The 17,341-nt window shown below is 48.2% G+C and overlaps 2 protein-coding genes across 2 annotated transcripts in view; both read right to left on the bottom strand.

The window, feature by feature from the left end:
• Positions 1 to 4,620, bottom strand: part of LOC126184957 (pleckstrin homology domain-containing family G member 7-like) — a 196,878-nt gene extending 192,258 nt beyond the window's left edge. The window contains exon 1 of the mRNA XM_049927632.1: positions 4,396 to 4,620. Within this exon, the coding sequence (XP_049783589.1) occupies positions 4,396 to 4,602 (207 nt within the window). The 5' untranslated portion in view covers positions 4,603 to 4,620. The remainder of the gene's footprint in view (positions 1 to 4,395) is intronic.
• A 4-nt stretch (positions 4,621 to 4,624) lies between these two features.
• LOC126184468 (uncharacterized) overlaps positions 4,625 to 17,341 on the bottom strand; it is an 818,298-nt gene continuing 805,581 nt past the window's right edge. The window contains exons 10-11 of the mRNA XM_049926859.1: positions 4,812 to 4,986; positions 4,625 to 4,638 (exon numbers count right to left, since the gene is read on the bottom strand). Coding sequence (XP_049782816.1) covers positions 4,625 to 4,638; positions 4,812 to 4,986 — 189 coding nt within the window. The remainder of the gene's footprint in view (positions 4,639 to 4,811; positions 4,987 to 17,341) is intronic.

Below are 17,341 nucleotides of genomic sequence, written 5' to 3'. Positions count from 1 at the left end.
ACCTGCGACCGTAGCGGTCTCGCGGTTCCAGACTGTAGCGCCTAGAACCGCTCGGCCACCCCAGCCGGCTAGTGCAGACACTCAACATGTGCTGCGAATACACAGAAAGATAGATCCTTTATCATTTAGCTACAAAATAGCAGGTCAGCAACTGGAAGCAGTTAATACCATAAATTATCTGGGAGTACGCATTAGGAGCGATTTAAAATGTAATGATCATATAATGTTGATCGTCGGTAAAGCAGATGCCAGACTGAGATTCATTGGAAGAATCCTAAGGAAATGCAATCCGAAAACAAAGGAAGTAGGTTACAGTACGCTTGTTCGCCCACTGCTTGAATACTGCTCAGCAGTGTGGGATCCGTACCAGATAGGGTTGATAGAAGATATAGAGAAGATCCAACGGAGAGCAGCGCGCTTCGTTACAGGATCATTTAGTAATCGCGAAAGCGTTACGGAGATGATAGATAAACTCCAGTGGAAGACTCTGCAGGAGAGACGCTCAGTAGCTCGGTACGGGCTTTTGTCAAAGTTTCGAGAACATACCTTCACCGAAGAGTCAAGCAGTATATTGCTCCCACCCACGTATATCTCGCGAAGAGACCATGAGGATAAAATCAGAGAGATTACAGCCCACACAGAGGCATACCGACCGTCCTTCTTTCCACGAACAATACGAGACTGGAATAGAAGGGGGAACCGATAGAGGTACTCAAGGTACCCACCGCCACGCACCGTCAGGTGGCTTGCGGAGTATGGATGTAGATGTAGATGTAGAACATGATATGGTCTCAAAGAGTCGTTGGAAGCCCCTGCAGAAATATTGTGTAATGCTGTCCTGTACTCGTCCATAATCGCTAAAGTGTTGCAGGTTCAGGATTTCGTGCACGATCTGACCTCTGGATTATGTCCCATAAATGTTCGATGGGATACATGTCGGGCGATCTGGGTGACCAAATAATTCGCTGGAATTGTCCAGAATGTTCTTCAAAGAAATAGGGAAAAGCTGTAGCCCAGTGACGTGGAGCGTTGTCATCCCTAAAAATTCTATCATTGTTTGGGAACACGAAGTCCAAAAATTGCTGCAAATGATCTCCAAGTAACCAGGCAAAATCATTTCCAGTCAATGACCCAGTCCATTCGATGTAAACACAGCTCAGACCATTATCGAGCCACCACCAGCTGGCACAGTGCCTTGTTAACAACCTGTGCCCATGGCTTAGGGCAATCTGCGCCACACTCGAAACTTACCATCATTTCTTACCAACTGAAATCGGGACACATCTGACCAGTCACGGTTTTAAATCTGCGCCACACTCGAACCCTACCATCATTTCTTACCAATTGAAATCGGGACACATCTGACCAGTCACGGTTTTCCAATCGTCTATGGTTCAACCGACATGGTCACGAGCCCAGGAGAGGTACTAAGAGCGATGTCGTGCTGTCAGCAAAAGCTCTCGCGTCGGTCGTCTACTGCCATACGGCCATTGCCCATGAACACCAAATTTCACCGCCCTGTCCTAACGGATACGTTCGTCGTTCGTCCCACATTGATGGTTCAAATGGCTCTGAGCACTATGGGACTTAACATCTGAGGTCATCAGTCCCCTAGAATGTAGAATTACTTAGACCTAACTAACCTTCGGACATCACACACATCCATGGCCGAAGCAGGATTCGAACCTCGCGGTTCCAGACTGTAGCGCCTAGAACCGCTCGGCCACAGCGGCCGGCCGTCCCACATTGATTTACGCGGTTATTTCACACGGTGTTGCTTCTCTGTTAGCACTGACAAATCTTTGCAAACGCTGCTGCTCTCGGTTGTTAAGTGAAGGCCGGCGGCCACTGCGTTGTCTGTGGTGAGAAGTAATGCCTGAAATTTGGTATTCTGGGCACGTTCTTCAGACCGTGGATCTCAGAATATTGAACTGCCTAACGATTTTCGATATAGAGAGTCCTGCGCGTCTAGCTCCAACTACCATTTCGCGTATGAAGTCTGTTAATTCTCGCCGTGCAGGCATAATCTCGCCGGAAACCTTTACACAAGAATCGCTTGAGTACACGTGACAGCTCTGTCAATGCCCTGCCTTTTAGGCACAATGCACGCGATACTCCTGCCATCTGTATATGTGCATATCGCCATCCCATGACCTAAGCTACTTCCACATCTACATCTACATTTATTCTCCGCAAGCCAACCAACGGTCTGTGGCGTAGGGCACATTACCTCACTTTCCTGTTCCAGTCGCGTATGGTTCGCAGGAAGAACGACTGCCGCAAAGCCTCCGTGCGCGCTAGAATCTCTCTAATGTTACATTCGTGATCTCCTCGGGAGGTATAAGTAGGGGGAAGCAATATAATGGTTCAAATGGCTCTGAGCACTATGGGACTTAACTGCTGTGGTCATTAGTCCCCCAGAACTTAGAACTACTTAAACCTAACTAACCTAAGGACATCACACACATCCATGCCCGAGGCAGGATTCGAACCTGCGACCGTAGCGGTCGCGCGATTCCAGACTGTAGCGCCTAGAACCGCTCGGCCACTCCGGCCGGCGGAAGCAATATATTCGATCCAGAAACGCACCCTCTCGAAACCTGGACAGCAAGCTAAACCGCGATGCAGAGCGCCTCTCTTGCAGTCTGCCACTTGAGTTTACTAAAAATCTCCGTAACGCTATCTTGTCTACCAAATAACCCTGTGACGACACGCGCCGCTCTTTTTTGGATCTTCCTCTTCTGTCAACCCGACCTGGTACGGATCCCACACTGATGATAAATACTCAAGTATAGGTCGAACGAGTGTTTTGTAAGCCACCTCCTTTGTTGATGGACTACATTTGCTAGGGACTCTCCCAATGAATCTCAACCTGGCACCCGCCTTACCAACAACAATTTTTATATGATCATTCCACTTCAAATTTTTCCGTACGCATACTCCCAGATATTTCACAGAAGTAACTGCTACCAGTGTTTGTTCCGCTATCATATAATCATACAATAAAAGATCCTTCTTTCTATGTATTCGCAATACATTACATTTGTCTGTGTTAAGGGCCAGTTGCCACTCCTTGCATCAAGTGCCTATCCGCTGCAGATCTTCCTGCATTTCGCTGCAATTTTCTAATGCTGCAACTTCTTTGTATACTACAGCATCATCCGCGAAAAGCCGCATGGAACTTCCGACACTGTCTACTAGATCATTTATATACCGGGTGATCAAAAAGTCAGTATAAATTTGAAAACTTAGTAAACCACGGAATAATGTAGGTAGAGAGGTAAAAATTGACACACATGCTTGGAATGACAAGGAGTTTTATTAGAACAAAAAAAAGCTAAGCTCACAAAATGTCCGATAGATGGCGCTGGACAGCAAAACGTCAGTGACTGCGCGTGACAATCGTGTATAAAAGGAGCTGTAATGAGAGAGAGAATCAGATAGGCCAGCAGTGGCAGCATGTTGATGTTACCTGAAAAGGCGCTTTTAGTGAAACTGTATTATCAGAATGGGGAATGTGCTATTTCAGCGTTATGATCCTATTGCCATAGGAAGGGGATTCTAACGGGTAAAGGTCCATTGACAAATGCAGCTGTGGCGAGAATGATTTCGAAGTTCGATGCCACGGGTTGTTTATGCGATAGACCCCGTAGTGGTCGACCGAGCACAAGGCGTAATGCTGCTGAGACAGTTTAGGAAGAAATGGAGACCGTAGCCTCCCAGGTCCCCAGACCTCAGTCCGTGCGATTATTGGCTTTGGGGTTACCTGAAGTCGCAAGTGTATCGTGATCGACCGACATCTCTAGGGATGCTGAAAGACAACATCCAACGCCAATACCTCACCATAACTACGGACATGCTTTACAGTGTTGTTCACAACACTATTCCTCGACTAGAGCTATTGTTGAGGAATGATGGTGGACATATTGAGCATTTCCTGTAAAGAACATAATCTTTGCTTTTTCTTACTTTGTTATGCTAATTATTGCTATTCTCATCAGATGAAGCGCCATCTGTCGGACATTTTTTGAACTTTTGTATTTTTTTGGTTCTAATAAAACCCCATGTCATTCCCAGCATGTGTGTCAATTTGTACCTCTCTATCTACATTATTCCGTGATTTATTCAGTTTTCAAATTTATTCTGACTTTTTTGATCACCCGGTATATTGTGAAAAGCAATGGTACCATAACACTCCCCTGTGGCACGCCAGAGGTTACTTTAACGTCTGTAGACGTCTCTCCATTGAGAACAACATGCTGTGTTCTGTTTGCTAAAAACTCTTGAATCCAGCCACACGGCTGGTCTGATATTCCGTAGGCTCTTACTTTGTATATCAGGCTTCAGTGTAAAGCACATGTTATTTTCGTGATAGGTTGTTGACAGGGTACTCACGTTTTTGAGAACCATGAGGTGGTCGTAGAGAAAGGCGCACTCGCTCTGGAAGAGGTCCCACAGGGCCTCGCGTCGTTTGCTCTCGATGCGGCTGGTTGTGGACACGGGCGACACCAGCAGGTCTTTCTCGCTGAGCGTGGACACCAGTGGGCTGGGCTTGAGCGGCAGGGAGCGGTCCAGCCCCTTCCAGACGGCACGAGCTCCCATCAGGCGGCGCTCGAAGCAGCGCTCACTCTGCGCGCGCTGCAGGCAGCGGCGCAGCGGCCGCGTCGGGGGCGGCGTGGGAGCCGGCGGCGGGCTGGGGGCGCGCGGGGGCGGCGGCGGCGGTGCAGGCTGCGCGGCGGGCACGCGGTCGGGGCTGGACGCCTCGCTGAAGGAGGCGCTGCCGCTGCCGCTCTGGCTGCCGCTGCTGCCACTGCCGCTGCCGCTGCCCGCCTTCTCCTTCTTCTCGCAGTACTGCACGAACTCGCTCCAGCACATTCCGCGGAACCGTGACAGTTGCTCGTCATCGAAATCTATCCGCTGCAGGCAGTTCAGAACCTCTTCCAGCCCGCAGATGCTTCCGGACTTGCCTCGGCTAGATCGCTCGAACTGTGAACAAAGGAAAGTGTTACTCGCACGAAATACACTGAGTAGCATACTCATCTTCCAGCCAGCAGCTGCGACGTCCCGTATCTACAGAGGGCAAAGTTATTTGGCAGGCGGACATTTTTGTGCCGCGTAGTGCTAACAATGTGGGTTTTACGATTCGAGCGCGCTTGCTGTTTCGAGTGAGTCAGTGCGTCATGTGGCTAGTGGAGGTCGGCAGAATTTTGAAGAACAGCATAAGGCGTACATTAGTGCTTACTGAAGGTGAAGTAAATGTCAACGATATGTGAGATATGCAAATGTTATTACAAGAAGAAAATTAGTTAGAGAATTCAGAGAAAAAGACTGCATTAAGAAATTATTAAGGAAGTTGTACTCAGGTTTAAAGTGGCTCAGGTGGCATTGTTAACAACCTCGTGTGAATGGTAAGAATAATAACTGTCCAGTACGATGTCACATATAAACTTCAGTAATTTTTGTGGGGAAATTTACAGAACGGCACTTATCAGAGTGGAAACAATGTTATGAAAATGGTGACGAATGTGAGAATGTACTGCAGCTTTAAAGTTTTTAAGTTTTTTTTGTAATAAATAGTGATTATACACTCCTGGAAATGGAAAAAAGAACACATTGACACCGGCGTGTCAGACCCACCATACTTGCCCCGGACACTGCGAGAGGGCTGTACAAGCAATGATCACACGCACGGCACAACGGACACACCAGGAACCGCGGTGTTGGCCGTCGAATGGCGCTAGCTGCGCAGCATTTGTGCACCGCCGCCGTCAGTGTCAGCCAGTTTGCCGTGGCATACGGAGCTCCATCGCAGTCTTTAACACTGGTAGCATGCCGCGACAGCGTGGACGTGAACCGTATGTGCAGTTGACGGACTTTGAGCGAGGGCGTATAGTGGGCATGCGGGAGGCCGGGTGGACGTACCGCCGAATTGCTCAACACGTGGGGCGTGAGGTCTCCACAGTACATCGATGTTGTCACCAGTGGTCGGCGGAAGGTGCACGTGCCCGTCGACCTGGGACCGGACCGCAGCGACGCACGGATGCACGCCAAGACCGTAGGATCCTACGCAGTGCCGTAGGGGACCGCACCGCCACTTCCCAGCAAATTAGGGACACTGTTGCTCCTGGGGTATCGGCGAGGACCATTCGCAACCGTCTCCATGCAGCTGGGCTACGGTCCCGCACACCGTTAGGCCGTCTTCCGCTCACGCCCCAACATCGTGCAGCCCGCCTCCAGTGGTGTCGCGACAGGCGTGAATGGAGGGACGAATGGAGACGTGTCGTCTTCAGCGATGAGAGTCGCTTCTGCCTTGGTGCCAATGATGGTCGTATGCGTGTTTGGCGCCGTGCAGGTGAGCGCCACAATCAGGACTGCATACGACCGAGGCACACAGGGCCAACACCCGGCATCATGGTGTGGGGAGCGATCTCCTACACTGGCCGTACACCACTGGTGATCGTCGAGGGGACACTGAATAGTGCACGGTACATCCAAACCGTCATCGAACCCATCGTTCTACCATTCCTAGACCGGCAAGGGAACTTGCTGTTCCAACAGGACAATGGACGTCCGCATGTATCCCGTGCCACCCAACGTGCTCTAGAAGGTGTAAGTCAACTACCCTGGCCAGCAAGATCTCCGGATCTGTCCCCCATTGAGCATGTTTGGGACTGGATGAAGCGTCGTCTCACGCGGTCTGCACGTCCAGCACGAACGCTGGTCCAACTGAGGCGCCAGGTGGAAATGGCATGGCAAGCCGTTCCACAGGACTACATCCAGCATCTCTACGATCGTCTCCATGGGAGAATAGCAGCCTGCATTGCTGTACTAGTGCCGACATTGTGCATGCTCTGTTGCCTGTTTCTATGTGCCTGTGGTTCTGTCAGTGTGATCATGTGATGTATCTGACCCCAGGAATGTGTCAATAAAGTTTCCCCTTCCTGGGACAATGAATTCACGGTGTTCTTATTTCAATTTCCAGGAGTGTAATTACAAGCTTCGTTCATCACCATTTGTGAGTATAAAACCCACGCACATCCTATTATCTGAACGAGGTGGTGTCCCACAGCTCTTATACATTTGAAAAATGTCAAATTGCCGCCTTGAGCTGCTGGTTAAATACTTTATTAATGCAACCAGTTCCAGTCGTTTGACCATCATCAGGTTCATAAAAGCTAAGAATACTTTTCTGAACCTAATAATGGTCAGACTACTGGAATTGGTGGTGTAGATAAAGTACTTTACTAGCAGCTCAAGGCGGTTTTCGTCTTATTATCTATTAAACTACAATGCATGAAAGTAAAACTGCATCAAAATCGAAACAGAAACATGTATTTCTTACTAGGCACGTGGCCAAAGCTTGTACCTTACCTTGTTTACTTGTTTGTGAGCTCTTCACTGACAAATAAGTGAATTTCGATTTTGTTTAGTTAAATTTGTGACTGTTACTAATTAGTGAAAATAGCACGAGGGGAATGTAAGCATTAGATAGTGAAACACAAACATTGGGAACTCTTGAAGAGACAAAGGAAACAGTGTCCTTTTTATGTCTATATACAGTGTATAAGTTCCATCAGCTTTTAAGCAGTTTTTAATATTGTAAACTGAATTAAAGTTCCGGCTCTAAATTAGTCGTCAGTATGATACATGAAGCGCTCTTCTAGCGTCCAAATGTTACACATAAGCGGTTAAAGAGAAGAATGGGAAGTGAACATATGAGTAATTACTGTACAAGACAAGAAAGCTTTTCCTATAAACTGGAACTGTGCAGTCTCCATAGGACAGGAGTACTATCTGTGTTGAACAGGCACATGATTCAAAGATAGCGAAAAACAGAATTTCAGCCTTCTATCGATGTTATCAGCACTTACAATGTCAGCACTGTACTCTCTTTTCATACTTTACAATACAGGGTGTTACAAAAAGGTACGGCCAAACTCTAACATTCTCCGTGGTGTCTGTTTGTTCTATATCGTGTCTCCCTACCACTTTCGCGCAACGACGCTCTGAGCGTGTTTTTTAGGGAATTGACTAGTTTGAACCTGGGACCTGTTGCTGGTAAGGAGACGCCAGACCACACATGACATGTAGAATTCAGAAGAGTTCAGTGAGACTAGCGATGATATAACCAAATACTTAATGATTTCAGCGTCAGCTCCACTGCACTCCCTGTAAAAGAATCCTAATACTAACTAAATTTAGTGGAAGGGGTTCAAGGCTTTCCTATTTTTAGTTAGCTGGTAAAGTAACGTCGAAAAAGCAGTTAAGTTTACCACTGAAAATTTTATTCTACTCACAAAACATTGTTTATAAATTGCACTATTGATAAAAGGAAATGTTTTAATATAGGATGGTAAAAACCAACTGCGTTCAACAAAAACGTGAACGAATATTTCCTGAATGGGTTTCCAAGTTCTATAATGTATCAAAGGATGACCTAGGCCATATCACATCTATAATCTAGGTTTAAATTAAGTTTCACAAAAGAGAAAACTATCAAAATGGTCTACAGTGACCCTCAATTATCTTTAATTACTTATCTAATTTGTCGTTAATTTACAGTGGCTGATGTGGCTTCTCAATAACTATATAACAGAAAAATCATCGCGTTTCAGATTTTACTTCAAGTGGCAAATGTGAACACCATGAGCTTTAATTGACGATCGACACTAGTATTACGCAAAAATGGGGTGTAACAGATGAGACCTCTGCAGTTATGAGTGAAGCTTTATGCGCTGTTATGCGGCATCGCGTGCATTCATTACCCTGTCGGTGTTCGTCAGGGGGCGGCAGGCAGCAGAGCTCCGCTCACCTCGCCGTCTCAGAAGCAACTCTCTCCTAACTTCTCCTTACTACAGTTTATCGAAGTTAGTTTAAAAAAAACTATTTGGCTGTGTTCTCATCTGACCAATCAGGGTCTCAATGTTAACCTTAAGCTCTGCCTACAAAAATTCTGTCTATCCAATGAGAAACGTTATACTTTTCGTGGTGGGGCAATGTTTTTAAAGTTTGCAACGTAACAGAGACGCGAAAAAGTCTCACGCTAAAACTTGCAGCTGGTGTGGTCCTTTTAATGTTATTGTAAGATCTATACTGTTCTTCTGGAGGGCTCTATCTTTTAACATGGGCTGGGGGGTGGTCCTAACGGTTAGCTGGCGACGTGGGTGTCCGTCCCTTATCGTAGGGCATTCTAACTTAACACGGTTCTGCTCTCGGCTTCTGTTCTCGTTTCTCCCCTCGGAACTGCGTCTGTCTTACGGTGGGAAGGTATGACATGCATTTAGGCATTCTTGTGTTAGCCTGTGGTATTCCATTTGCTCACTCGTTACTCGTATTACTTTGGTTAATTTAATGTCACGATTTATTCGGAGCTATGTGACATACTACTGGATTTGCTTATCATGTCAGGGTTTTCATGGAAGGTGTTGGATTTGCCTGACACCTTACAAAACTTTCAGGAAACATTCTTCACACACAAAGATAGAAAATATGTTATGGTGACATGTGTCCGGAAACGCTTACTTTCCAAATTAGAGCTCATTTTATTACTTCTCTTCAAATCACATTAAACATGGAATGGAAACACACAGCAACAGAACGTACCAGCGTGACTTCAAACACTTTGTTACAGGAAATGTTCAAAATGTCTTCCGTTAGCGAGGATACATGCATCCACCCTCCGTCGCATGGAATCCCTGATGCGCTGATGCAGCCCTGGAGAATGGCGTATTGTATCACAGCCGTCCACAATACCAGCACGAAGAGTCTCTACATTTGGTACCGGGGTTGCGTAGACAAGAGCTTTCAAATGCCCCCATAAATGAAAGTCAAGAGGGCTGAGGTCAGGAGAGTGTGGAGGCCATGGAATTGGTCCGCCTCTACCAATCCATCGGTCACCGAATCTGTTGTTGAGAAGCGTACGAACACTTCGACTGAAATGTGCAGGATCTGCATCGTGCATGAACCACATGTTGTGTCGTATTTGAAAAGGCACATGTTCTAGCAGCACAGGTAGAGTATCCCGTATGAAATCATGATAACGTGCTCCATTGAGCGTAGGTGGAAGAACATGGGGCCCAATCAAGACATCACCAACAATGCCTGCCCAAACGTTCACAGAAAATCTGTGTTGGTGACGTGATTGCACAATTGCGTGCGGATTCTCGTCAGACCACACATGTTGATTGTGAAAATTTACAGTTTGATCACGTTGGAATGAAGCCTCATCTGTAAAGAGAACATTTGCACTGAAATGAGGATTGACACATTGTTGGATGAACCATTCGCAGAAGTGTACCCGTGGAGGCCAATCAGCTGCTGATAGTGCCTGCACACGCTGTACATGGTACGGAAACAACTGGTTCTCCCGTAGCACTACTCTCCATACAGTGACATGGTCAACGTTACCTTGTACAGCAGCAACTTCTCTGAAGCTGACATTAGGATTATCGTCAACTGTACGAAGAATTGCCTCGTCCATTGCAGGTGTCCTCGTCGTTCTAGGTCTTCCCTAGTCGCAAGTCATAGGCTGGAATGTTCCGTGCTCCCTAAGACGCCGACCAATTGCTTCGAACGTCTTCCTGTCGGGACACCTTCGTTCTGGAAATCTGTCTCGATACAAACGTACCGCGCCACGGCTATTCCTCCGTGCTAATCCATACATCAAATGGGCATCTGCCAACTCCGCATTTGTAAACATTGCACTGACTGCAAAATCACATTCGTGATGAACACTAACCAGTTGATGCTACGTACTGATGTGCTTGATGCTAGTACTGTAGAGCAATGAGTCGCATGTCAACACAAGCACCGAAGTCAACATTACGTTCCTTCAATTGGGCCAACTGGCGGTGAATCGAGGAAGTACAGTACATACTGACGAAACTAAAATGAGCTCTAACATGTCCACATAACATCTTTTCTTTATTTGTGTGTGAGGAATGTTTCCTGAAAGTTTGGCCGTACCTTTTTGTAACACCCTGTATACCACAACAAAGGCGGCATGTTCAAATTTTTTTGCGACGTATAATTCTCGGTCGTCTTGGCGCTGTTCAGACAGAGGTCACACCTTAATCAAGGTTGAATGCACTGCAGAGTGCCGGTGCAGTAGCTTGCCGACGGTTGTGAGAGACAAAAATTTTTTTTTGCTGCCGTACAATTTCGACCATGAGTAGGCACTAGATAAGACTGGCATCTGGCTTTACCTACTTGACGAAGTCTACCAACGACTAAATGTAGTTGTATGTGGAGACTCGTCTTCATTGAAAGTTACAGTTTCCCACTGGGCTGCGTAAAAATGACCAGGAGAGACTAATCCGCCAGCTGTGTGTCCCGCCCACGGCGGCGCGTAGTGGACCCACTTACTGGTCGTAGGTTGTGTTCCAAAAGTGAACAGCATAGAGACAGAAGTGATGACACTTTCTGCAGGACCTGACCATCATTTTGCAGGAAAATGCTCAAGCACGTACAGTGCAAGCTGTTACTGATTTGTTTAACTGATGGGGCTGCTGAGTGCTATACCACCTACTGCACTCCCCTGACTTAAGCCCTCGTAAGTTCAACTCCATTTCTAAACTGAAGGAAACACTTCACGGCATTCGCTCCAGAACTGCTACAAATTCGTCGGGCAATAGACCACGCCGCTCGAATTGTCAACACAACTGGCACTGCTAAGAGTATTCTACGACTTCCACATCGCTGGTGATGAGTGCTGGTGACTACTTTGAAGGTCAGTAAATCTTTGAAACACGTTTCTATTTTGTACGAGCTGTAAAGAAATAGATGCCACTATTAAAGTTCCAACCTTCGTATAAGTCACAATAAAGGTCGCAATATTTGACCAGGAGGTATGAATATGATCAACTGGCACTGGTGTAAGGATGGACACTGGCATGAGGACGTCCACCAAACTGGATGTGATGGACACTATTGGTCCACTCCACTGTTTCCACATCATTCACACATACAGAGCATCAGCCCTGTTCTGTTCTTTGAGTAGACCAAGTCCTCCCTCATGTAGGGGGAGGGTAAATGTTTCATACCGGACCTTTAAGATCTTCATGTCATCATTTAGTAGCCGGAGGCCGCGTGCAGACAAAATCCAATCGTGTACAGTATGGGTAGGACTTGTGTAACACGCACCAGTTTTGGAGCAACATGACGACTGCTGATGATGGTCGAGATACTGGAGTAGATTGTTTTAGATCACCGCTCGAACACTCTGCAGTGCGCACTGAAAATTTGTGGGCGTTGAAGGGATGCACGGAGAGGGGGGCTGAAGACAGTGCCCAGGTACTTGATGGTCTTCATCCGTGGCAAGGGTGCTAGTTGAGCGACAGGAAGGCTGCCTTCGATTGCCAGCATTGCATATTATTTTACGGCCATCGAGTTGCCTGCCGCTGCTCCGTATGTCATGCTTGCTTCAATGATCTATCGTGTTTCTGCTCCCGAGTGAACCAAGAGGAGCAGATCGTCTGCGTATGCCCGACAAGGGAGCAGAAAGTGTCCTGTCATAGCGTGATTTCTGTAAGCATAGATTTGTCGTTCCAAGTGAGGGGTTTCAGCGCAAAGATGTGTAGCGGGGTCGACAGTGGACGGCCTTGTCAGATACATCACCTTATCGGAACTGGATTCGTTAAACGACTGTTGACTTGTACGCAGATACTAGCGCTGACATGTATAACACGTACGACATTGAGGAAGGGTTGTAGGAAGCCCATCCGAGCCATCATGGAAGATAGGAAACCGTGGTGTACTTTCGTCATATACGCTATCGAAACTGATTGCAAGCATAGCTGCCTAGAGCTGGGATGTCGCGGCCAGTGCTGTCACATCGCTACATTCACCTGTTGGCACAGTCACATGACCATCTGGGGTCATCAGTTCTGGTGAAAGCACACTGGGAAGAAGGGGACGAAGGCGCGCAGCCAAAATGCAGACAAAGGTTTTGCAGTCCACGTTAAGGAGGGCTAGCGGAGGGTAATCAGTGATCTGGCGTGGCTTATGCATAGGGATGATGATGCCCATGACAAAGCCAGGAGGGACAAAACAGCCTGGCGTTAAGATTTCTTGAAATGTGCTGGTCCATCTCAGGGCCATTAACATCCAGAAAGCATGATAGAACTCTACAGGCAACGCATCCATATCAGTGGAATTGTTAAGGGCAGCCTTGTCGACGGCAACTTCACTTTATCCCTGGTGATCCCTTCCATCAATTGGGTACCCTCTCCATCTGGGATAGTGCAGGTGATGTAAGACAAGGCCTGATGACTTGCTGTTGCATCGGCAAACCCAGCGCCGCAGATATTCTGGTAGTGATTGGCGAAAGCGGTGACTATTTCAAAATTGTTGGGTGAGGGGCTGTGCGTGTGGCTTGACGAAGTTGGTTACGATCTGCGGTCGTCATCGTCAGTCATCCGTTGCGATATGATGCATGGTAGGTATCTCATGATCCTGTGAGTCCTGTAGACGCTTTCTCACAAGGACCCGCTGTAGACGACGTCCAGCCATCGTTACTATGCGCGCCTTAATCCGCTGCTGCTCCCTCTAGATGTCTAGGTCGGTCCTTAGGTGTCTATGTCTCTGAGGATGGCGTAACAGTATTTAGTTGTGTGTAGTTGTGTCATTCCGCCATGTCCTTCCTGTGTCGCATCAGAGCTTGGTGTAGGGAGGTCTGGGCAAGAGCACTTGCCCGCGAAAGGCAGAGGTCCCGAGTTCGAGTCTCGGTCGGGCACACAGTTTTAATCTGCCAGGAAGTTTCATATCAGCGCACACTCCGCTGCAGAGTGAAAATCTCATTCTGGAAACTCCCAAATCATTCTGTAGGTGGGGTGTCATCGCTCACAAGTCGTCCAAGTTTCTATTGTGCGCCATTGACATATCGCCTGCTGGAGATGTGTGATGGCATCTTGGACGTCAGACACTACCGCCCAAGAGACGTAAATCCTATCAAGTAGACTTTCTGAATGGCATCTTCATCTACATAGATACTCTACAAGCCACCATACCGTGCGTGGCGAAGGGCTTGTTTAGTATGTGGGCCCACAGGCATTCCCAAACTTCTCTTTCCATGTGTCAATGAGCCGGAGCTCTTGGACGATAATATGGAGTTCTTGACAGATGTTAAATTGAGGTGTCCAATCTTTCTGTTCCACCGCAGTTGAAGTTGCCTTCGAATATGCAACTGGCATGGTGCACTAAGCACAATAGGGCAGTGTCTTAGGAGAACAATGTGGCTTTCTACGGCTGGCGGATGGAACTGAACGGTGTGTATTGAGGGTGTTACGAAAAGGTACGGCCAAACTTTCAGGAAACATTCCTCACACACAAATAAAGAGAAGATGTTATGTGGACATATATCCGGAAACGTTTACTTTCCATGTTAGAGAAACACACAGCAACAGAACGTACCAGCGTGACTTCAAACACTTTGTTACAGGAAATGTTCAAAATGTCCTCCGTTAGCGAGGATACATGCATCCACCCTCCGTCGCATGGAATCCCTGATGCAGCCCTGGAGAATGGCGTATTGTATCATAGCTGTCCACAATACGAGCACGAAGAGTCTCTACATTTGGTACCGGGGTTGCGTAGACAAGAGCTTTCAAATGCCCCCATAAATGAAAGTCTAGAGGGTTGAGGTCAGGAGAGCGTGGAGGCCATGGAATTGGTCCGCCTCTACCAATCCATCGGTCACCGAATCTGTTGTTGAGAAGCGTACGAACACTTCGACTGAAATGTGCAGGATCTGCATCGTGCATGAACCACATGTTGTGTCGTACTTGTAAAGGCACATGTTCTAGCAGCACAGGTAGAGTATCCCGTATGAAATCATGATAACGTGTTCCATTGAGCGTAGGTGGACGAAACTAAAATGAGATCTAACATGGAAATTAAGCGTTTCCGGACACATGTCCACGTAACATCTTTTCTTTATTTGTGTGTGAGGAATGTTTCCTGAAAGTTTGGTCGTTCCTTTTTGTAGCACCCTGTATATTGATGATTTGCATGTCCATAGTGGTGAAGGCCAGTCAACGGCAGAGGTGTACGAATGTATCTGCCAACATGAGGTAGAGCAGCCAGCTGTGTTTCCTGTAAGAGAGCAGTGTCAACGCCAGATGTCCAGATCATGTTTTATAATAGAAATAACTTTGGCGGCGAACTGATGTGGTTTGCATTGAACTTGGCAAATCTGTATGAATGGCGGCACAATAGGGTGAGGTTTGGAATGACATTGTAGATAATCGAGGGCAAACAGGGCAGTGATAGACCATCCTGTCCAGCCCCCAAAGTTTCAGCCTAGGTATATTTATGTCATGGGCACTGGAGGCACTACCACTGACCAGTTGTCAGGGTCAACTTCTACGTCATCCCTCAATGGGGAAGTATGGAGACACAGTTAATCATCCGTTTGCTCTGGCAGTATGGCATGCTTGACTGATGGAGAGGCATCCAAAGGGACGGACCCATCCTGTGGTTCGACAACCCCTGACTTGTTGTCGGGGCTGGTGGCGGCTCCCATGGGAACTGCAAGGGGTATGTCATCAGAAGCCATGGCATCCCGATCTCAGACCATGCGATGTTTGCATTTACGATGCTTGGATGACTGCTGCTTCTGCAATGGGCCTTCCATGTCAAAAGATGGGAGTGAATCGAACTGTTCCAGCACAAAGGCTGATGTAAGTTCCATTGTGTCATCTGAATGATGATTGGCTTCTGTTGTCAATGGTTCTGGTGGTGTCGATATTGTGGTAACAACAACTAACAGCGGGAACGCCTTGGGCTGCGGATCGAAGCCACCAGGCGGGGAAGCCGCCGGCGTTGGAGCACGCACCACCGGGTAAACACAGGACGAGTCGGACGACAGACCAACGACAACTGACAACGACCGACTATGAGCGACACAACAAGGAAGGGATAAACAACGGAGGCTTGTGGAAACCACAACACATAACACCAAACGTAAATCCACTCGGAACCAGAGCCAGGCAAATGTCAACAACGAGCAACGACCAGAACGCAGTACCACCGAGATAGAAACTCAATCCAGAGCGAGTACCAGACTGGCTGGACTAGGGCAGAGCGGGTCCCTACATACGAAACCAGAGGGAGTGGCTGTTGGCCGCTGTCTGCACGTCGGTTAGCGGTGGCGCCCTCGCTGCGCGACAGCCGCTGCGCGGTATAGCCGCCCCGGAGGCGGAGCCCTCTATGGGCTGACCACGTCCATTTGTTCTGCCGCGTGTTCGACTTCCACGGCGGAAGGTACTAGATCCCTCCCCCGCCCCCCCCCCCCCCCCCGAAATTGGTGCATAGGGGCGGAAATGCCCTGGACAATGCCAAGGCGGGTGGGACGAGGGCACGGGTTGTGAGACGTCCGGAGGGACCACCGGGGGAGAGGAGGGCAGACTGTCTGCGGCATGAAGGTGTCACCAGAGGGCAGGGGGTCAGTGGGCGTCTCTATACCCAGGCCAGGCGGAAGGGGTGTCTGCAGAGCCGGCGAGGAGATGGAGGTTGAAGGGAAGGGCTCCACCTCGAGGGATGTGTCCGCACCAGGAAGCAGGGAAGGCGGTGGGGGAGAATCAAGGCAGGGCCCCGAGAAGCGATACTAAGGGATCGTGATCCGTGAGGAGGGTGAACTGCGCCCCAAACATGTAAATGTGAAATTTCTGAACTGCAAAAATAATGGCAAGAGCCTCCTTTTTGATCAGAGAGTAATTCCTTGGCGCAGGGGTTAACGTCTTGGATGCATATGCCACAGGTTGTTCCGACCCATCCTCATTCCTGTGTGCCAGGACTGCCCCAATCCCATACGCTGAGGCATCGGCCGCCACCACCAAGGGACGATCCGGAGAGAAAGGCGTCAGGCAAGGGGCAGATTTCAGCATCGTCTTCAGGTGGGTGAAAGCCTGATCGCAGGCAGAAGTCCACGTATAAGATACCCCTTTGCGACTCAGGCGATTTAGGGGATGCGCGACGTGGGCGGCTTGGGGTAAGAACTTTAAGTAATAATTGACTTTCCCCAAAAATACCTGGAGTTCGGATAAGTTTTGTGGACGGGGAAGGGCATCGATGGCTGCGACATTGCGGTCCGAACGGCGAATGCCATCTTTACTGAGCCAATGTCCTAAGTACTCCACTTCCGGTTAAAAAAAAACTGCACTTCTCCAGTCGACAACGTAAACCCGCAGCCTGCAGGGCGTGAAATAAGGTTCGGAGGTTGCCCAGATGTTCCTGGCGCGTGCGCCCCGTGACTAAGATATCATCGAGGTAATTGACACAAGCCGGTATTGGTTGCGTAAGTTGCTCGAGATACGGCTGGAAAATCGCAGGGACAGAGGAAATG

This window comes from Schistocerca cancellata, chromosome 4, assembly GCF_023864275.1.
Source record: "Schistocerca cancellata isolate TAMUIC-IGC-003103 chromosome 4, iqSchCanc2.1, whole genome shotgun sequence".
In the NCBI taxonomy this organism is placed as follows: Eukaryota; Metazoa; Arthropoda; class Insecta; order Orthoptera; family Acrididae; genus Schistocerca; species Schistocerca cancellata.
The sequence above is the reverse complement of the archived record's forward strand: the minus strand, read 5'-3'. Positions and strand labels throughout refer to the sequence as shown.